The 18,881-nt window shown below is 35.9% G+C and overlaps 1 protein-coding gene across 4 annotated transcripts in view; it reads left to right on the top strand.

Moving 5' to 3' along the window:
• The window catches only part of LOC149223078 (uncharacterized), a 211,872-nt gene that overhangs the window by 74,481 nt on the left and 118,510 nt on the right, over positions 1-18,881 (top strand). For all 4 annotated transcript variants that reach the window (XM_089385744.1, XM_089385743.1, XM_089385742.1 and 1 more), the window contains one exon: positions 2,947-3,142. In XM_089385744.1, the coding sequence (XP_089241870.1) occupies positions 2,947-3,142 (196 nt within the window). The remainder of the gene's footprint in view (positions 1-2,946; positions 3,143-18,881) is intronic.

Genomic DNA, 18,881 nt, shown 5'->3' with positions numbered 1-18,881 from the left:
TTTGGATGGTTTGATTCTAAGGTGTGTGAGTCTAGAGGAGGCTAAATCAAATACAACAAAATTTCATCAAGGGCTGTGTGGTGGTCATCATGCAGCAAAGACAACCACCCACAAGATATTGAGAGGGGGCTACTATTGGCCCATTATTTTTACAGAAATGCATAAGTTTTTCAGGGAATGCTAGACATGCTAGTTCTTCACAAGTATGCAGAAATTAACATCATTTCCCTTGCAGCCAATAGTAGTAGAAGTGCCCTTTCAACAATGGTGCTTGGATTTTATTGGAGAATTTAAGGACAACTCAAGAAATGGCCATAAGTGGATTCTTACAATGATTGACTATTTCACTAGGTAGGTGGAGGCAATTCCCATAAAAAAGGAAACCGATTCAGTGGTAATGGACTTTCTAGAAGACAAAATACTTAGAAGGTTTGATGTGCCTGCCAAGCAGACTTGGAATATAAAGATATCCATGAGGATACAAATATTATATATTAAATGTGTGAATAAGAATGATTATACAATGAGAACGAGAGGCTTGCTTATATACGAAGCAGGTGTCTCTTCATGGAGATTCATGTCTCATTTAGACATGCCTCTTCAACCTGATTACTAGTTAACTAATAATTATTTATGATTATTGTCATTTATATTATTTCCTATATATTTATTCATAACATCCTCCCAAAATTACCTAGCTAAACCATCTCATACCTAGATATTCTCCCAAGGACATCCTCTACTAGCGCACAGGCCTCGTCTCGATCGTAGATGTAGGGTATGGAATTTCCATCTTTGTAATGGTCACATCTTCACCCTTTTCAAGTTTTGAGGTTCTTTGTATGTCTTCTATTTCTACTTCTACTGTGATTGTGGAGTAGGCCACCCTTACATTGTATTGATGGATATAGTCATTTTTACTTTTGTTTTTAATGTTGCATCTAGTGTTTAGAACTTAGAAGGCCTGTTTGCACATACTTTTGAGTCCCATTGACCTAATTTTTAGATCATTTGGGACATTAATAAAATTATCTTATCTTATCTTAAAAGGAAAACATATTTTTTTATTGCCCTCTGTATTTAGGAAAATAATGTCCTTTTCGTCTTTACTCTTACCACTTCTTATGGTTTTAAAATTAGTTGTATAGTTTAGTCCACTATCTCAATTCTCCACAAGAAAGATTATCATTTTTCAATGTTTGCACAACCTTTTACCCATACCCGAAACTCGACCATCATGTAATCATCTATGAGAGTTAATATAGGCTTGTTTTTCCTTCTAAATTGTCATCTATGGGTCTTATTCCCTTTTTTCTTGCAAGATAATGTGTTATTTACTTATTTATTTATATATACATACATGACGTTTCGGCCGATGTTTCCATTTTTGGGAGGTGACGTTTCTAAATGTACCCATTTTGGAAACTCCGAAATGTTTTGGCATTTTGTGCAACTTAGATGTGGACCTTTTTGAAATATAAATATTGCTTTACTGTTCTTAATAATGGCTGGAGATAATTAAGAGGGATAATCATAGAATGAAAGAAATGAAATGAAGTGTCTTGGAGCATAATGAAGTGAGAGAAATCGAGGAATAAAGTAAGGTTTGACAGGATATTGAGTTATTGGACCAAATTTGTCATGACATGAATTGGTTTCCCCATACCTCTATAATGTGGCCAACAAATATCCTTTAAGAGTGGGGTAGAGATGAGACATGCATGTAATAGTGGTGAATAGGTTAAGCAAAGCTAGGAAAGAGGGGCCTACTCCTTTCTGCTCCAAGTAGCCTTTTACACAAGCTATGATGTTCAGTCAACAAAGAAAGAAAGAAAATCACATACTGGGACATGAAAGACAAATCGTGTTCTCATGGCAAAAACGTGCTGTAATTAAGGGAGACATGGGATGGGACACAAAACTCTTTGTTTTGCATCTTTCATAATGAATATTCCATGTGAGGAAACATGCCATGCAGACAAAATTCTCTATATGCTATCATGGCATGGTGGATGTGAATATCTACAACATGCTCTATACAACATAGAGTTCATATGAAATTGAAGCAACAAAGGGACACTTGTGTTGTATGTATAACAACGATAGTGCTTTTTTTCAAATGGTTATATGTTTGATCAACCAATTTTTCATTTGCACTGCTGTTTTATTATTATTCTGTTTGGCTGAAATTGAATTACATTAAAGTTTGTTGACTACAGCTGATAGATATATATTTATGACACAAATCTAGCAGCGTAGAATATTTTTATCAAGATTCTAAATCAGATATCATCATATCTTAGATATCTGATATATATTGGGATATTGGTATTTTGGTGGGAATAGCTGGGAAGTATCAATTCCTTGTATGCACTTCAAAGTTTAAACACCCATAATTTTTTGTTGAGTGAGATTTTAAGAGATTTGTTGATTCTATTAGATGGAGTCTATGGTTTGCTTGGTCTCATCAAGCAGCTGCAGTGCCAAAATTACCTTTAGCTATATCTCAGTTTGTGCTTTGGACACTTCTGAAAGATCTGTCAGGGACTTTATCGATGATCTATCTACCAAGAAAGCTTCATTGCTCTATGATATCTTTATTATGCCCTTTTTCTTTTTTCTTTTATATGGTAGCTATTTCTGCTTCCAACAGTACTCATGCTCATGCTTTTGACATATTAACCTTTTCTTTTTGAAACCAATTCCATACTGTTGGTGGTGTTTTTATATTTCTTAGTTTCTATATAGTGCTATCATTAATCAGATTTGTTTTGTCTTTATTTTAATGCCTCTCTGCAGTATTTACTATTCATTCAAGTTAAGTTTTCTGGAAGTTTCAAACCTTTCTTTGTAATCCAGAATATATTAAGTTGTTATGTCCCTATTGGATTTTGGATAACTTGTTCTATAATTAGAGCCCATTCACAATGGTTTGAAATTTTGTAGGGAACAAAGGAGGGTTCGAAAGTGGAGGAAAATGATCGGAGCTGGTGGAGCTGATTGGAAGCACTATGCCAGAAGGAAGCCGAATGTTGTTACAAGGCGTATCAGAAAGGGTATTCCAGATTGCCTGAGGGGTCTTGTTTGGCAACTGATATCAGGAAGTCGTGACCTTTTGCTAATGCACCAAGGAGTGTATGAGGTAATGGTCTTATTTTTGTTTGTCTGTGACAAAAACTCGTTCTCAGGATGTAGTATCATTTTCTCAACTAGTGTTTAGTCAGAAAAATGCAATGTTAATACATGGTAAAATGTTGCTACACAAGATGATCTAATAATTTTGAATGTGCATCTCTTGAATTCAAGTACATATTTGTCTTAAAATGTTATTGGCTGCAAATCTAATTTTAGGAATGGATTTGTGGTGGTGTGAAGGGGGTTTTGTATATATCTGATTTGACTCTAAGATTTGATAGTTGTTAGTATTTTGCAACTTTCCAGTGGAATAAGTTGGTTTTCTATTCAAACATTTTTATTTGACAGCTAACTGAATTGTAGCTGCAACTGACTATAATTAGTTTCGTGAGTTGATAACTGGTGACTGCATCCAAAACTTGGTTTCCAGTATTGAAGGATCTAATATGTTTTGAAGTCAATTTGCTTGGTTCATCGCCTTGTTAATCCCAATAGTATTTATGCAATTGGAGGGTTAAGATCCAGTGAGAGTCCATTGTACTGGTCTCATTTCAGATGCATCCAAACATTGACTTTGATCATGGCTCCTTCCAGAGTTAATGAGATCAGATCACGGAAAATACTATTTTGTTTAGTTTGCTTTTTCCTAGTATCAAGAGATGCTAGGACCCACATGTTAGAGATGATTTCATACTATTGATACTTGTAAAAAGGTGAGTTGAACAAGACTGCTTTTAACTGCATGCAAGATGATCAAGCTTGCCCACTTTTTGCTTTCTCAAAAGATAGGCTAATGCCTCCATCTCTTTAGGATTATTCGTTCTTGCTTTTTGCTTTTTGGGCATGTCTATAATTAGCTATTTCTATGGTAGGTAGAGTAGGAAGAATAAGTTCAACACATGAGCATTAGTTTATTTTCATTATCTTTTTGACATTGTTGTAGCCAACTTTTAAATTTTTGTTGATGTATCTAAAAAAAGAAAGAGACATGATCAGTATGTGATGTTTGTGGATGTTGAATTATTTCCATCCCACCACATGGTCTTGCCTTCTATTTCTTTTTGAAAGGTTCAGCCAAAAATGGTTGGGGTTCTCATTCACTCCCAAAAAGAGTGCATGCCCCCAAGTTGGAGCTTGGTGTTGCAACCTATATTGTATGAGGTTCTATCTTTTGATTTTCATCACATTGATGGAGATTTTTTGCTGGTTCATTTGGAGTATTCGATCGACTTGGGTGGATACATCTTCATGGAGCCCCTTTCTCTTCATTGCATTAGATCACTCGATGAAGATCTTTGGTTGTGGGAGTCTCACTTCTCCTTGTTTAGACGGTGATCATGCCTGTTGTTTGGTGATATTTTCACATGTGTTTTCTTTGTTGATCACCTCTTGGTTGCATTTTTACTGGGTGTGGAGCATACTATCTATTTATGGTGGTCTAGTATATATGATTATCTTGGATATAGTTGATGGTTCTAGCCCCCCAAGGGGTTTTGCTAGGTAGAACATCTTTTATTTACATAGTACAACATTTTATTAAAGTGCATCCCTTATTGGCATACATTTTCATGATGATTTAAGTTGTTGGTGACTAATTGGGAGGAGGATTGTGGTTATATTTGAGCATTAATCTTTGTCCACACATGTTGAGGTTGATTTAACTTTTTAATGACTAAATTAATTTAATTTATCCAATTAAAGGTTAATAGCTTGGACACCCTATTTTATATGCTTCCTTTTCACACTTGGAGTGGTTATTTGAACTCGGTTGAAGTTTTCTAGTGGTGCACCCCCATTCTTGGGCACAATTTTCAAGGCATGCAATGGATTATGCTTCTTAGAGAGGTTGGCACACTTCTCTAGGGTGGACTCTCTTGGGTTGGTTGAAAACTTTTATGACATGATATATGGCGTATTTTATTAATGACTTTTTAACCACATTGGCACATCCTCCTAGGTCACACTTCACATGGGGAATATTTTATGATTTCTTGGGTGGTTGAGGTAGTTACTGTTGATTTGGGGTAGCATCGAATGTGCTTTAGGCCTCAAATTTTACAGGGAGGCTTGGGCCCATGCATTCCAAAGAACCCATAAACCGTTTTGGGAAATTCCACCCAGAGGCGATTTTATTAAAATAATTAATATTTTTAATGGAGTTCCTAAGTCTAAACTTAGGAAAATTAAAATATTAATGGGTATTAATCTAATTGTGGGTGTAACTTCTAGAAAAAGACGGAGATCAAGTCAAAATGATCCGAGCCTTTGATTAGGAGTTAATCTAGGCCGTTGGTTGTCCAATAGAAAGATATAAGAAGGGGCTTGAGGGTCATTTGGAAAACACACCAAGAGAGATCAAGAAATCAATTTTCTGAAGTGAGAAGTTCTCAGGAGGAAAATTCGATTGAGGAGATTTCTTGTAGTTGAGGGGCAGGGATAGCTTCCTGAGAGAGAGAGTGATTTTCTTAGCCGGAGAATCATCAACAGAGAAAGACAAAGGGTAATCCAACAATGGCAGCGCTGAGCCAGAGGGGTTGACGCAGAGCCACGTAGAGGTAGCGCAGAAGCCAGTGAGGAGTCCAAAATTTGTAGAGGGAATTCGAGTTTCAGAAGCCGGGAGCTGGGGTGTGAGACTGGGGGGCAGAAATCAAATCTCCTGAGCAAGAAATCAACCAACCAGAGGATTGACGTAGTCCCAGAGAGCTTGATGCTGGGATGACGCAGATACTACGCAGAGGCAACCAGAAAAGCCGGGGGAAATCAGTTTGGGGCTGGATCAACTAGGATTTCTAGTGATAGTGTGAGGTAACCTCACAATTCTTTTTGCCAGTATTTCTCTCTGTAACTGAATAACCCTGTGAGGTATTCAAAGATGTATTCAGAATTTGCTACTGCTTAATAATAATAAACCCTCAGAGTTGTTGCACCGGTTTTCCCGCATTGGGTTTTTCTGGGGACTTTTGTCCAAAAATAACGGTGTCCTATGTGTTTGTATTTCCTTGCTCAGTTTCTATGTTTCAGAATCATATTTAATTTGGTGTAGGCTGCTTCAGTAATTTGCTTCAATATTTCAAGAAGAAATATGAAATAAGTTTGTAATGTAATTTACGATCTAGGTGAAGTAGATTCAACTCGTTGTAGTAGGATTCCTAAGATTGTTAGATCTAGGAATTTTCACAATTACATGGCAAATTTTTCTAGGGTGCAACTCTCTTGGCCCATGGGTGCTCTCTTATCTATATTGCATGGATATTTCAGCTACATTTGGCATCTTTGACCTTCTTTAGAGAGCACTCTCATCTCTTTGACTTGGAAGTTGGCTTGCCTATATTATTTATGGAGGTTGTTATTGGGAGGCATGTGGCACATGAGGAGAGTCACACGTGTATTTTAACTTTCCCTTGTATTTGGTCTCCTTTCTATTTTTGGAGATTATTCTTGCAAGGTGCACTTGTGGAAATCTATCCTTTTTATTTTTGGATGTTCTTGGAGGGTGCATTTGTGGAGATATTTATTGCTATTTTTGGAGATATATATTTTATTTTTGAGGATTTTTTGCATGGTCAAACCTTAATATACCCTTTTCTCCTTGGATTTGCTTTATGGAGATGGTCCACTTTCTATTTTGGGGTTTTGACTACATCTTCTCTTTGTTGAATGCTCCATCTACTTGGCACCTTGCACATTTATCCATGGAGTTGGTTACCTTGAAATTCACATATGAATGGTTGCATGCATGCACACTTTTGGAGGGCTCATTTCATGTGGATACTTGGCATTTGACATGGTTTGATGCCTATTTTTGGTGGTGTTTTCCTATCATGAGCATTATTTGGTGCATATTACTATTATTTTTGGATAAGGGCAAATTGCCTTGGAGAGCCTAGTTTTCACATGTGACATGGTTCACCATGGATTTAGGAGAGGTCTAACTACTCCATCATTATAATTTTTGTTTGACTTTTCATGGAGGTAGTTAGAAGATGATAATATTTTATTATATGAGAGAAAGAGACCTACTCTATAAAGTGGAGCTCTCTCTCCATTGAAATGTTGGGAATTTTGGGGATTGAGAATCTCTCCCCTTGGGTTATGTTACCCATCCACATGCACGGGTAACCATAGGAGAAGACTTTTCTCTTATGATGTGGATCTCCAGCCAACAACCACACATGTTCTTCACTCCTCCATAATGGATGTGATTGATGACACCTTTGATGTTTTGCTAAGTTCTCACTCAAGTCAGATGATTATGGTGCAACATATTTATGAACTATGTTGCACAAAATGCCTCCCTAGGCAATGTACTAGTATCCGAAAAGTACTGAAACACTAAAACTCGATTGAAATGACACACCACCAGTCGTACCATACAACATTTCATGATTCCAAAACGTCATACGGTACAGATGGTGACATTTCAGGGCCATTTCAGCTGAAAACCACAGTGTTTTGGCTACTTAAGTATTTGTTTCGGGTCCACTCAAGCAGCAAGCATTAACCCCGAAATGCAGCAAGTTGGGATCACAGAAGGCTAAGGATCTTGTATATGCTCATTCAAACCTACGCCTTGTGTCTTGTAGGGGTGAAGAATATACAAGTAGACCTCATAAAGATTGGGATGTGGAAGCAAAATGTCGAGACTTAGTGCTCTCTCTTGCTACCCCTGATATTAGTGGTGATGCAAGTGGAACTAGAAGTACTAGTAGAGTTACCTATTTTGTTGAACAAGCATCTTGTTTGTTGATGAAGATGAGGATTGTTATGATTAATGATATGTAGTCAATAATTGTCTTTAGCACATATTTTATTTCAGTTTTAACACAGATAGCCTCATGTATAAATGCTGATTTTGGAAACTTTGATGTACAACCTCATCTATAAGGGCTAATTGTAATGACCCACAATTCAAAACATACAACTAATTTTATCAAACCATGCCTTTAATAATCAACACAAAAATATTCAACTAATTAGCATATAATCTACGAGAACATGAGAAGAGAAGACTTACTTGGAAAGCAAAGATATATTTTAATGGTGATTTCAGAGTTGTAACGCTACCCGAATCTTGCCGATTGGAACAAAGTTTTGGGAACGACTCTCCACCCAACCGTAGGCTCAACTGCACAAAATCTTTCTACAACTGGCCATCCCCAAGCCCTCAATCATCTACTATTGCCAGTGACTCCTTTGTCTCCCAACATTCTCCTCCAGAAAAGATGAATGCCTCAGTCACCTCCCTTTCATCCATTAAATAGAAAGGGGATTGGAAGGGGATCCTCATGCACACAATCCATGTGTGCATGCCAACTTTTATTTTTGTCTTAAGTTTTCCTTAACTCCATGTTTTTTCTTAATTTAACTCTTGCATATTTTATTCCTTATTATTTTTTGTTAACTTATTCTTATTTTATAGTCTATTTTAATATATTTATTTTGAACTTCCATTTATTATTTATTTACTATTGTTATCTTTTCTTTATTATTTATTGTTTTATTTATTTATATATTAATATTATTTCATTTATTTTATTATTATTATTATTATTTCTTGATTTATTAATCCAGGGCATTACATACTCCCCCCTCTTTAAGGAACTTTGTCTCGAAGTTAAGTTTAATCATTTAACTTATTTATTATTTTATTTATTTATTGCCCTATGTTTGCCCAACACCCTCTATTGAACTAGTATACCAACAGACATCAAAAGTTACATCACAACATTGGGGAAATCACAAGGAATCTCAAGTCCTTTTGAAACTAGGCATAAAGCCTCATTGGTTTATACTAGAGCCCCAAGGCTTAGACCTCATTTGCCCCAAGATAGGCATTCGGTCCTAGTACTCAATGACTTTGGGCATCTCGTAAGGCTGGCCCAACTCCCTCCATAACTCACTAAGGTGCACAATCCCATGCATCGAAGTCCCACACACCAATGTTATCAGAACCAGATCGGTCATCAAACCGATGAACCCCCCGGACTGGGAACCAGTCAAAACCAGACTGAAACCGGTAAAAAGACCAGATCAAAAATCCGGTCAACCAAAAACACAAAATATTCAAATGTTAAACAAAACCACATATATTCATGTGCATCCATTTGAATCCAAAACATTTATACACAAATAAGAAAAAGTTCTCATTTATAGAGCATGTAAGGCCCTAAGGTGCACAACCAAAATAACACCAAGTGCAATACATCTTTAAATCGAAAATACATCAAAAAGCAAGACCTATATGGCCTCTAACATCCAAAAAAATCATGCTACAACAAATACCTACATATCATCAAAATATTTGCCTAGATTTGGATCTTCGTCATCAATATCACTTTCTAAGCATTAAAATATGATAAAAAATGCTTAGCATGTCAATTCAAGATTTTTTGAGTGATGGGTACATTTTTAGTAGGATTATAATAGAGGAGTTCAACAATCAATGCCACTAACATCAAGGTACATAGAGGGATTGGTGCTCTTGTTTAGATGCTAGTTCGATACCCTCATACATGATAAAATCCAATGGAAACATTGCAGCCCCCCCAATCTTGGAAAACTATTAAGTCTACTGGATTTTGAGTGAGATCTAAAATTCTACTTTCTTCATATGAAATCCAATGAGGTTGGAACCACTCAAACATCCTCAACCATTTCATGGTAATGTTAAAAATTTAAGTAAAAGGATGATTTTTTTTAACATTACCATGGATCGTATAGCAATAGTAGGGCCATAGGCTTGAATATTGGGCACCTATTGCGGGCTAGTGCCCAAATAAGGCAAAAATTATAAGAAAAAAAGCAAAATAGTCCCCACTTGTGTTCTACGTGGCTTTACCATACCAAACCAACAAAAAACGATTCAAGTTATTGATCTGAACCAACTTTAACCTCAAAACGGTCAGACCGGTTGGTTCACACTGATTTGGTCCTGTCTTGATAACACTGCTACACACTTTTGAACTTCAACATCCCAACCAATATCAAGCACTCGACCTCCTCAAGATGGTCACATAGCCCTTCAAGAACTATCCATCATAGGTATGGGCTTCCACAAGATCATCAAATAAATCGATCCTCTCGACCCATTTGTGAATGTCTTGTCAATCATTGCATCTCAACATGCAACCAATGCATTAGTTATAACGTCATAATATCATAGAAAATACTCCACATGCCAATTCTTGCATGCCATCATGAGAACATAACATCATTGTTATCACAACATTCTGAATAGTAAAAACTGCAAGTTCATGCATGTCATAAAATCTGCATGTGATTACCACAAGCTTCACACCATGAAATATCATCATAAATTATAACATCAAAGATATATCATGATATCACATAATAAATGGAACCACATGTCAACATAACTTCATAAATATGAGAATCATTTCATTACATATCAAATATAGAGCAAAAGTACACCATAAGCATTCTTATCATGATTCATTAGTAGAATCAATTTCATTTACTTGTATAAACAATGAATACCAGCTATGAAACAACATTTTTCAACATCCCTCCAGGATCTAGGATATCTCACCAGTACTATTAGTGTCATGTTACATTAAGATACCAATTACTTTTCAATAATTGTTCCCACTTTTTCAAAGTAGATATAGTCATTTAAATATATCGTTAAACTTCAAATGAGCCTCATCATCTTGAGCCTTAATCTTTAGTCATGTATTCTTCTTTTCCCAAGGAATTTAGTGCAATTCATCATTAATATATTACTGGCCACACAATCATTCTTTAATTCATCAATATCAACATTAGAATTTCATGATCACTATACATATTTTGCTTATCCTTTCCAGTGCCATTACGCTAGATCATCCTTGTTTAAGTTTGTTATCGTACTTATCCACTTGCGCAACGACTTGTTGATTCCTGGTGATTTATCCATCACTATGTAATTATCATAAATGATCTACTTATCTCATCAAGTTCCCATCTCAATATCGTTCAACCTCTTTTTATCATAGATTCATCCTTCTTCAAGCTAGGCTAGAGCTTATTCCCTTATGGCTCATTAGATTTATCTTTAGTTTATAATTTGAAGCACAAAACGACTACTACCATTATCATCCACCCGAAGGTTTTATATGCTTATTGTGTTTGACAATAACTTTCTTCAATACTAATGGCACAACTTGATAAGTTGTTCCGTATGAAGTCTCTTTATATCATTAATTCACTCATGAATGGCATATTAGTCAAATACCCCTCTATTAGTTGATTCTCACTTCTCTTGTCAATATGCACTCGATACCTCTCAAGGTCTTGTTGTCACCTGAATTGTACACCCAAAGCGACAATGCTTAGAGCAGGGGCTATCACTCTGATCCCTGCCCTCTCCATTTAAGCTATCTCCTAAATGCAGGCTAAGGGGGGTAGTCCCTACAAATGGAATGATGAGAAACCTATTGGAAACCAATAAGTTGAGGAGATACAGCTAAATGTCCAAGCAACTTGAACTAAAATTATGTGACAAGTAAGATTATTAAGCACAACCAAAATAGATATAATTGATAGACCAATGGCTCAAGATTAATTGCTTGCGCAACAAAGATTAGTTTATCAAGTTACTGGATGAACAATTGCTGCAAGATGCAAAATCTATCCTAGATGAAATGCAAGATCTATTCTAAATGAAGTGCAGGAACTAATCTAATGTGAGATGCAAGATCTTGGTTATTTTTAATGAGATGCCTAGTCTAGGTGAATCCCTCTCAAATATTTTGAAGCTAGTCACAAACGCAAGTTGTTGAGAGAAGTCCACGGGAAGGAGGCTAAGGCCTCATTAACGATACTTCCCCTGAAGTTCTAACCACCCAGACCCCTCTTGTTTCTACAAGGGATTTCCCACAAGAGAACTGCAAGGTCACCTATGTTAATTGTGAATGAGGGTCTAGACTTCTCAAATTGGGTGAAGAAGGTGGTCCTATCTCTCTTACAACCAAGTTTATGCTTGGAGGTAAATTTTAAAAATGCACTTCTAACTTAGAGTGAATATGCAAATGATGTTGGATTGCTTCAATGGGATTACAAATATGTGAAATGCTCCAAGATGACAATGCCAAACCACTTGAAACCAAGATATGCTTATCAACACAAGATTACAAGAAGCACTTAGAGATTATCCCAATGAAACAATATTAGCAATGTTAATTACTCAATGATCCAAGGTGCTTATTAGAGTTTATTAATGTGTCAATTAGAGGTCTTATTATAGTTCTCTCATGCTTATGTTACTTATCAATTAGAGACAAGAGCAAATTTAATGATTCTTAAGCACAATAGCAACTAGCACCAATAGAGCAATGGGATTGCTAACAGTGATATGCAATGTAAGAGAAAACCAACAAATGCATTTAACTAACTATGACATGTTATGGAAGGATGCAAAAATGAGTAATGCAGGAGTTAGCATGCAAGAGTACTAGCTTACCCTCAAGATCAAAGAGAGGCCAATGCAATCATTCAACCAGTGCTTTTATCATTCAATGACCACTAGGAAGATGCATCAGACCTCAATGAATCCTTATACCAAACAACCCATTGCCACTATGAAAACAGTTTTGAAAATCACTTGGAAATTAGTCAAGACAATATTAGTTAAGCCCTTAAGTTAATATTTGATGTTCCTTTAGTGCTTTAGGCTTCTTAGGATTAGTTTTATGACTTATTATGGAATGATTATGCCACTGTAAGATTTATATCAGACCTTCTGAAGCAACCCAAGATAGTTATAAACAAGAGAGCACAAGAACTGGAATAATGATTAAGCCCCTTGAAGCTAATGTGTGATGCCTTCTAGGAGCTTTTAGCTTACTATGGTTAGATCATTGAGCAATTATGTCATTGCTATGACTCCTTTCGGATCTGATAATGATTGAGAAAATCAAAAGATGAGGGTAGAGGGAGAGCAAACCCTTGAGGCCTAGAGGCCTTACTTCAATGCCAAGTGAGGACACCAAACCACAAAGATTAGCTAAAGACAAATGAAATCAATACCTTGAACCCTCATGGCTAGGGCTAGATTAGCCTCCTAGGCCTGCGACCCTCTTTGGCTGACTGATATATGATGTTTCAAGCCTCAAAATGGTGATATATAGCCTTTGAACAAGTGTGAGACTTCTGCCAACACAAAGTGTTAGCCTTAGAACCAATTCCAGTGAGAGATCAAGCCCTTACAACCATGCGGCTAGGCCTAGTAGGCCTCCTAAGGGCTGTCGCTAGGGCTAAGGGACTTGATGTGGCCCCAAAACCCCCTCCAAGTGTGTATTAGGCTTGTAAAACAAATTATTAGCCACCAAAACCAACTGGAATGATATTATTAAGCCCTCCTAGGCCTGCGGCTAAGCCTTGGAGGCCAAGATAGGGCTGCGACTAAGGCCAAAACCCCTAAAAACCCTTGCGGATAGGCTTGAAAAGGCCTCCTAGGCCTGTGACTACCTTCAAGCAAGAAGATGAGTCAAATCTAGGCTCAAGTAATTGATTGTAGCCACCTCCAATGACAAACTCTTATACGAATCATTGAATTTGCAGTAAAATATCCCTTTAGGGCTAGCGACTGCCTCAAAGAGACAAGATGTTAAAAAAGTAGGAGTTGGGTCTTGTAGATTAGAGCCTCTAAGGCCTAGATCTGGCCTTAGTGAATGCTCTCGCTCAAATCGCTGGACGATTCCTCTGAAGATGAATGTGTGTCCAAACCCTAGTCTTCTAGGCTAGATGAGGGCTTAGATCCTCTAACTTGAGATTTGTCCTTGAAAACTTAGTCTTTGGCACCTGCAAGTTATATAAATAGAGCCAATCCTAAGATTTAGAAGAGATTTGAAAATAAAACCCCCAAAAATGATTTACAAAATGAAAAATAAAATACAAGGTTTAGTAGGAAATATTCACAAATTATTTACAATAACTACAATAAAATTCAAGCTCTAATTAGCAAATAAATCTTTTATAGCCCAAGTAGATTTTGAAAACAAGTGAGATAAATATTTTTTTTTAATATACTTTCCAAATCCTACACCTTAAATCGTTAGATCAAGCCCATAAGCCAATCAAGGTGTCCTCAAATTCTATGTACTTGGGGGTTGACCAAGAGCTGAATCACCTAAATATCTTTGCACACTTTGATAGATAAATTGTTAGTTTCAAAAGGGGTTTAGATACATATCTAAAACCCTCAAGATCTAGAGATACTTGCTGCATCGAGTGAGCAGAAAATGTTTCTCTAGAACCCAACACCTAAAGCAAGATATCCGTGCTAGTAGATGATCCAACTACTGGCTACTGAAACACCAATATTCAATATTACACAATTAGAGCATTAAGAACATTCAACACAAACCATATGGCATAAATCATTGAGAGAGAGACACCTTGAATTGAAACCCCAAAGACTTGTGCTTTGTTATCAAAAGAAATCTAGCAAAACTTAGCTTAGTACATCATCCGTTGAAGTTTTAATGAGGAGCTAGAAAGCTTCCTTATATAGAAAATGAAAGGGATAAACCCTTCCAAGTGGAAAATAACGGCTAGTAGCTCGATCCATGGTTGATTCTCATCATTTTTTTTTCGAACCCTTGATAAGCTTGCACAAATCTCCAAGAGAATTAGATTTTCCTTGTTTACTGGGTTGGAGGGATCAAACTTTGACTTCTGGACCACTGGAGGATCTTCAAAAATAGAATTATCATTACTTGTGCAAAATAATCAACTGCTTGGTCCAAAAAATTCGATTTGCTGGGAAAATAGTCTTCCTGGGTGCAACGATTTATTTTTATTGGGCCATCATGCCTTGGAAATGAGGCTTTTAACTTTGACTTGAATTTTTCCCTTGAAAAATAGGGTCAATAAATTTTTGATGATTTTTCCACTTAGAGAGTAATGAATTTTTCCTCTCATTATATATATATATATTTTTTTTTTGGCAATTTCTAGCTAATTTAATTTTTTATTTTTGCCAGAAAATAAATAATAGACTCAAGAGGGGATTACAAATATTTTTCCACCCTCAAAGTGGGTCTAAAAAATATTTTGGTAATGGTGTTCTAATTATGAGGAACCATTCACCAAAAATATTTCTAGACACACTTTTACATCAAGATATTACAATAATCAACCCATAGAATTGGAAATTTTACATATAGACACAACCTCTTAGACTGAACCAAATTTTGTGACTCAAGACACATGATCTAGTATGATAAAAAAACATAGACTCGATAATAGTACGACTCACCTAAGACCTTATCAATGAGTTCCACCCTAGCTTTGGGGTATGTTTGGGAGAAAAATTCTGCCAATTATTCGTGTTTACAAACACAAATAGTGTGGGGAGGTTTAAAAACTCCCTAGAGTGAAACCCTTTGACAAGAATCATAGGCTTACCTAGGTGTTGTTACATGGCTTTATAGTTATACTAAAATCATTTTTACAATAATTTTTAAAATTTGGGATTACAATGATGATAATGACTGAAAAAGTTTTATCCACTGATTTATACTCTGCTTCTTGGAACTGTTGACATGTACAACTACATGGTCAACAGGTCTCTTTATACAATTTCTAGCAACATTTCTTCTCATGCTTCAATTGTTATCTTTGCCTATTTAAACCTTTGAACATTTTCCCTAGTTTATCACTTGCCATTCCTGCCTAATTATCACTCATGAGTGTTCACAACTCCCTATCTTGACATTTTAAATAATATAGTTCATCACTATGACATTCACCAATCATCCTTAGTCATCATTCATGTTGTCCATTCCACTCAGTCTATATCCTCAAGAGAGCTTACTGTTTGAGAAAGAGACCCCTTTAAGGCCTGTACATAAATATGCTACAGGATTTGCTAAATTCTGCATTCCCCACAACATTTCCATGCTATCCATTAGATATAAGGGACTTCTATGAACTTTAATTAACCACTGTCAATCCTAACAAGTCCATTTTGTTGTGATTCTAATTGGGCGCCTCGCTTAAATATCATTATCATTTTAACTATAATTCATGCTAGGGGGTTTCCCCATTTTTCTAACTATGAAATTTTAACGATTTTTTTTTGTCTTCTTCATTCCCATCCTATATGCACTCATGGATTTAGTACCTCTTTGATCTAATGTCACCATACTTCTATAGTTCCTTAAAATGACTTGCATCTTCATTGGTTGACTAACAATATTTTCTTTTGGAGCGGCATTGCCCTTATTTAATAGTGTGATCTTTACCTTGTTCTTATATTAAAACACTACTATAATTCCACAACCATTTTCCACAAGGTTATTCATTCATGAGATACCACCAAAGTGCTAAAGTTATTTCATCATCACTATTTTTTGAATCCAAAATCTTCCATCATGCTTTAGGGTAAGCTACTACTTTCAGATTTCTCACAGTCTTCCATATAGTCATGTTGAGTATGTATCTAGTACTATTTTATGTTCATCTCATTCTGCCAATTGGGTTATGGTTACGAGGACTAATACTCATTATCATCAAAATCGACAAGTTCATCTTTCGTTCTTCCTTCATAAGGTATTGTTATCAACATATATTGTTAATATTGGAAATCGGATTTATAAACTTCATTCCTTTCTTACATTGTTGGCCCTTTATAATTATTTTCCATCACCACATTCTAATAATAGGTTTACCCCCTTTGAGTAGTTGCATACTATCTTAAGGTATATTGCTTCTAGCTTCGACTCCATTTGATTTATACTTGGGATGTGCTACCTTTATCTCAATTTGTTCAAGTATGATTTTCCACTCGTTGTTTGAACATGTCACCCTGACCAATTTAGCATATTATCAATGTAGTATATTACTTCATATGGGATGGTCTCTTCGTAATCTCTATTTCATACATCAAAATCATTTGATGCACTTTTAAATTATCAATTCTAATCTTAATAACTATTAATCTTAATTTAAAAAAAATGTTTTTAAATTTCACAAATTCCTTTTAAATTTTGTATTAATTTTTAATACTATTCACATAATACAATAAAAATAACTATTTTAAACTAATCAAATAAATAACTATATTAAATGACAAAAGTATTTCATTTAAAATTATATTTTTACTACTTATATTTATAAATTAACACTTTGTTTATTCCTTGATCAAAATTATTACTATATAGCAAAACTCATACTCATCATCACCAACCTTAACCAAATAATTGTTTGTTCTGTGAAAATCCAATAAATTAATTCCCCATCATAATCTTTATCAACAACACCAATCTCCATGCTTTTCATGACATCTTCTGTGAGTGCCATCGATAATTTCTCTTCCCATTCACATTGGCTTGCTGGCATATTTCATAGGCACAGTTGAATATCCCAAACTCCTTCGAACACTACGAAGTCTTAAACTAGTTAGGCGTCCTTCTCGATGTGTATTAAATGTCTAATGCATTTTTCTTTTCCTTAATTCCTGCATCATGTTACTTAATATATATATCTATATATATATTCTCCTCGTTTTTAATGTTTTACATAGTGTAACCATTAATGTCGAACATAGATCATTGTTTGCTCCTTGTTTTGTGACTTCGTTCTAGTGTTTGGATCATATGGCTTTGCTAGAAACATTCTAAACAAAATTTTAATAAACAATAATTTTTGGGAAGGCAATGATGTTTTTTTTGAATATTACAGTTTACTACGTTATAGGAATGCAATTTAAATTCTTTCCTTTCTTAGCTAGAGTTTTTTGATCTCGATAAATGATCTTTTCTTCAACCAACAAGCTTGAGGCAATTCCAGTGAACCGTAAAGAGTAGGGAGAGCAGGGCTCCCGTGTGTATTTTGTGGGTTTTCTTCACTATTATCGAATCTTGTGAATTCTAGTTACAGAGTTTGGAGGCATCTGTGAGTGAACCCAAAGTTTAATTTGACAAAATTAATAATTGTTAAAGGAGGTTCCCAAATACTCCATTGTTCATTCCATCTTGATAAAATATTGTCTTATGGAATATTGTGGAATGTGTAAGATATGATTTTTTGTTGCTGCAAAAGGCGCAAAAAGTTAAGCATGCAAAACCCTACACCCCCAAAGTGAAACCCTAAACATGTCAATGATATTACTGGCTCTTTGATGGGCGGGGAAGGGACTCAATTGAATGCACCTCTTGTTGTGGATACAACCACATGAAACAAAGGCCAGAGTGACGTTAGGAATTGGTGAGGCATTCACTATGTGATGGAACTGTTATATGCAGTAATCATTTCATAGACAGAGAAGTTGGTTAATCCCAACATAGAGGTACCGATCTAGTTTAATTAGGATGTGCATCTTAAGTGAACAAAGTAAACAAAGCAGAGGACGACAAGGACGACCAATTCTCATTGTCCATTCTCCCCTGCAGATGATATTGAAGAGAACATCGTAGTTGTAATTAGAGAGGAGCAGGAGGAGAGCACCACAATCTCAGGGTGGATGAGCCGGACCATCATAGAATGGGAATTTCATAAGTTTCTCAGTTATGGCGATTAGAATGGCCCCTCCACAATTTTACAGATATGGCGGTCCCAAGATTTCGTTAGAGGATTAGAAGGTGGCTACAAACTTGCCATAGTGAAGGAACCTCTGCTGCATGGTCCTATGGACACCGTCCACAACACTGTCCTTAGCTATTACCAGATTTTGCTCAAGCAGAGAATTAACTTTAGGTCGACTCGTCTAATTGAGCCTCATGAGTAGCAGAATTTCCTCAAGC

Source organism: Pinus tabuliformis, chromosome Q, assembly GCF_031772625.1.
Source record: "Pinus tabuliformis cultivar Carrire ecotype Pingquan chromosome Q, CPIR1, whole genome shotgun sequence".
In the NCBI taxonomy this organism is placed as follows: Eukaryota; Viridiplantae; Streptophyta; class Pinopsida; order Pinales; family Pinaceae; genus Pinus; species Pinus tabuliformis.
Note: the sequence above shows the minus strand (reverse complement) of the source record. Positions and strands in the feature narration are given on the sequence as shown.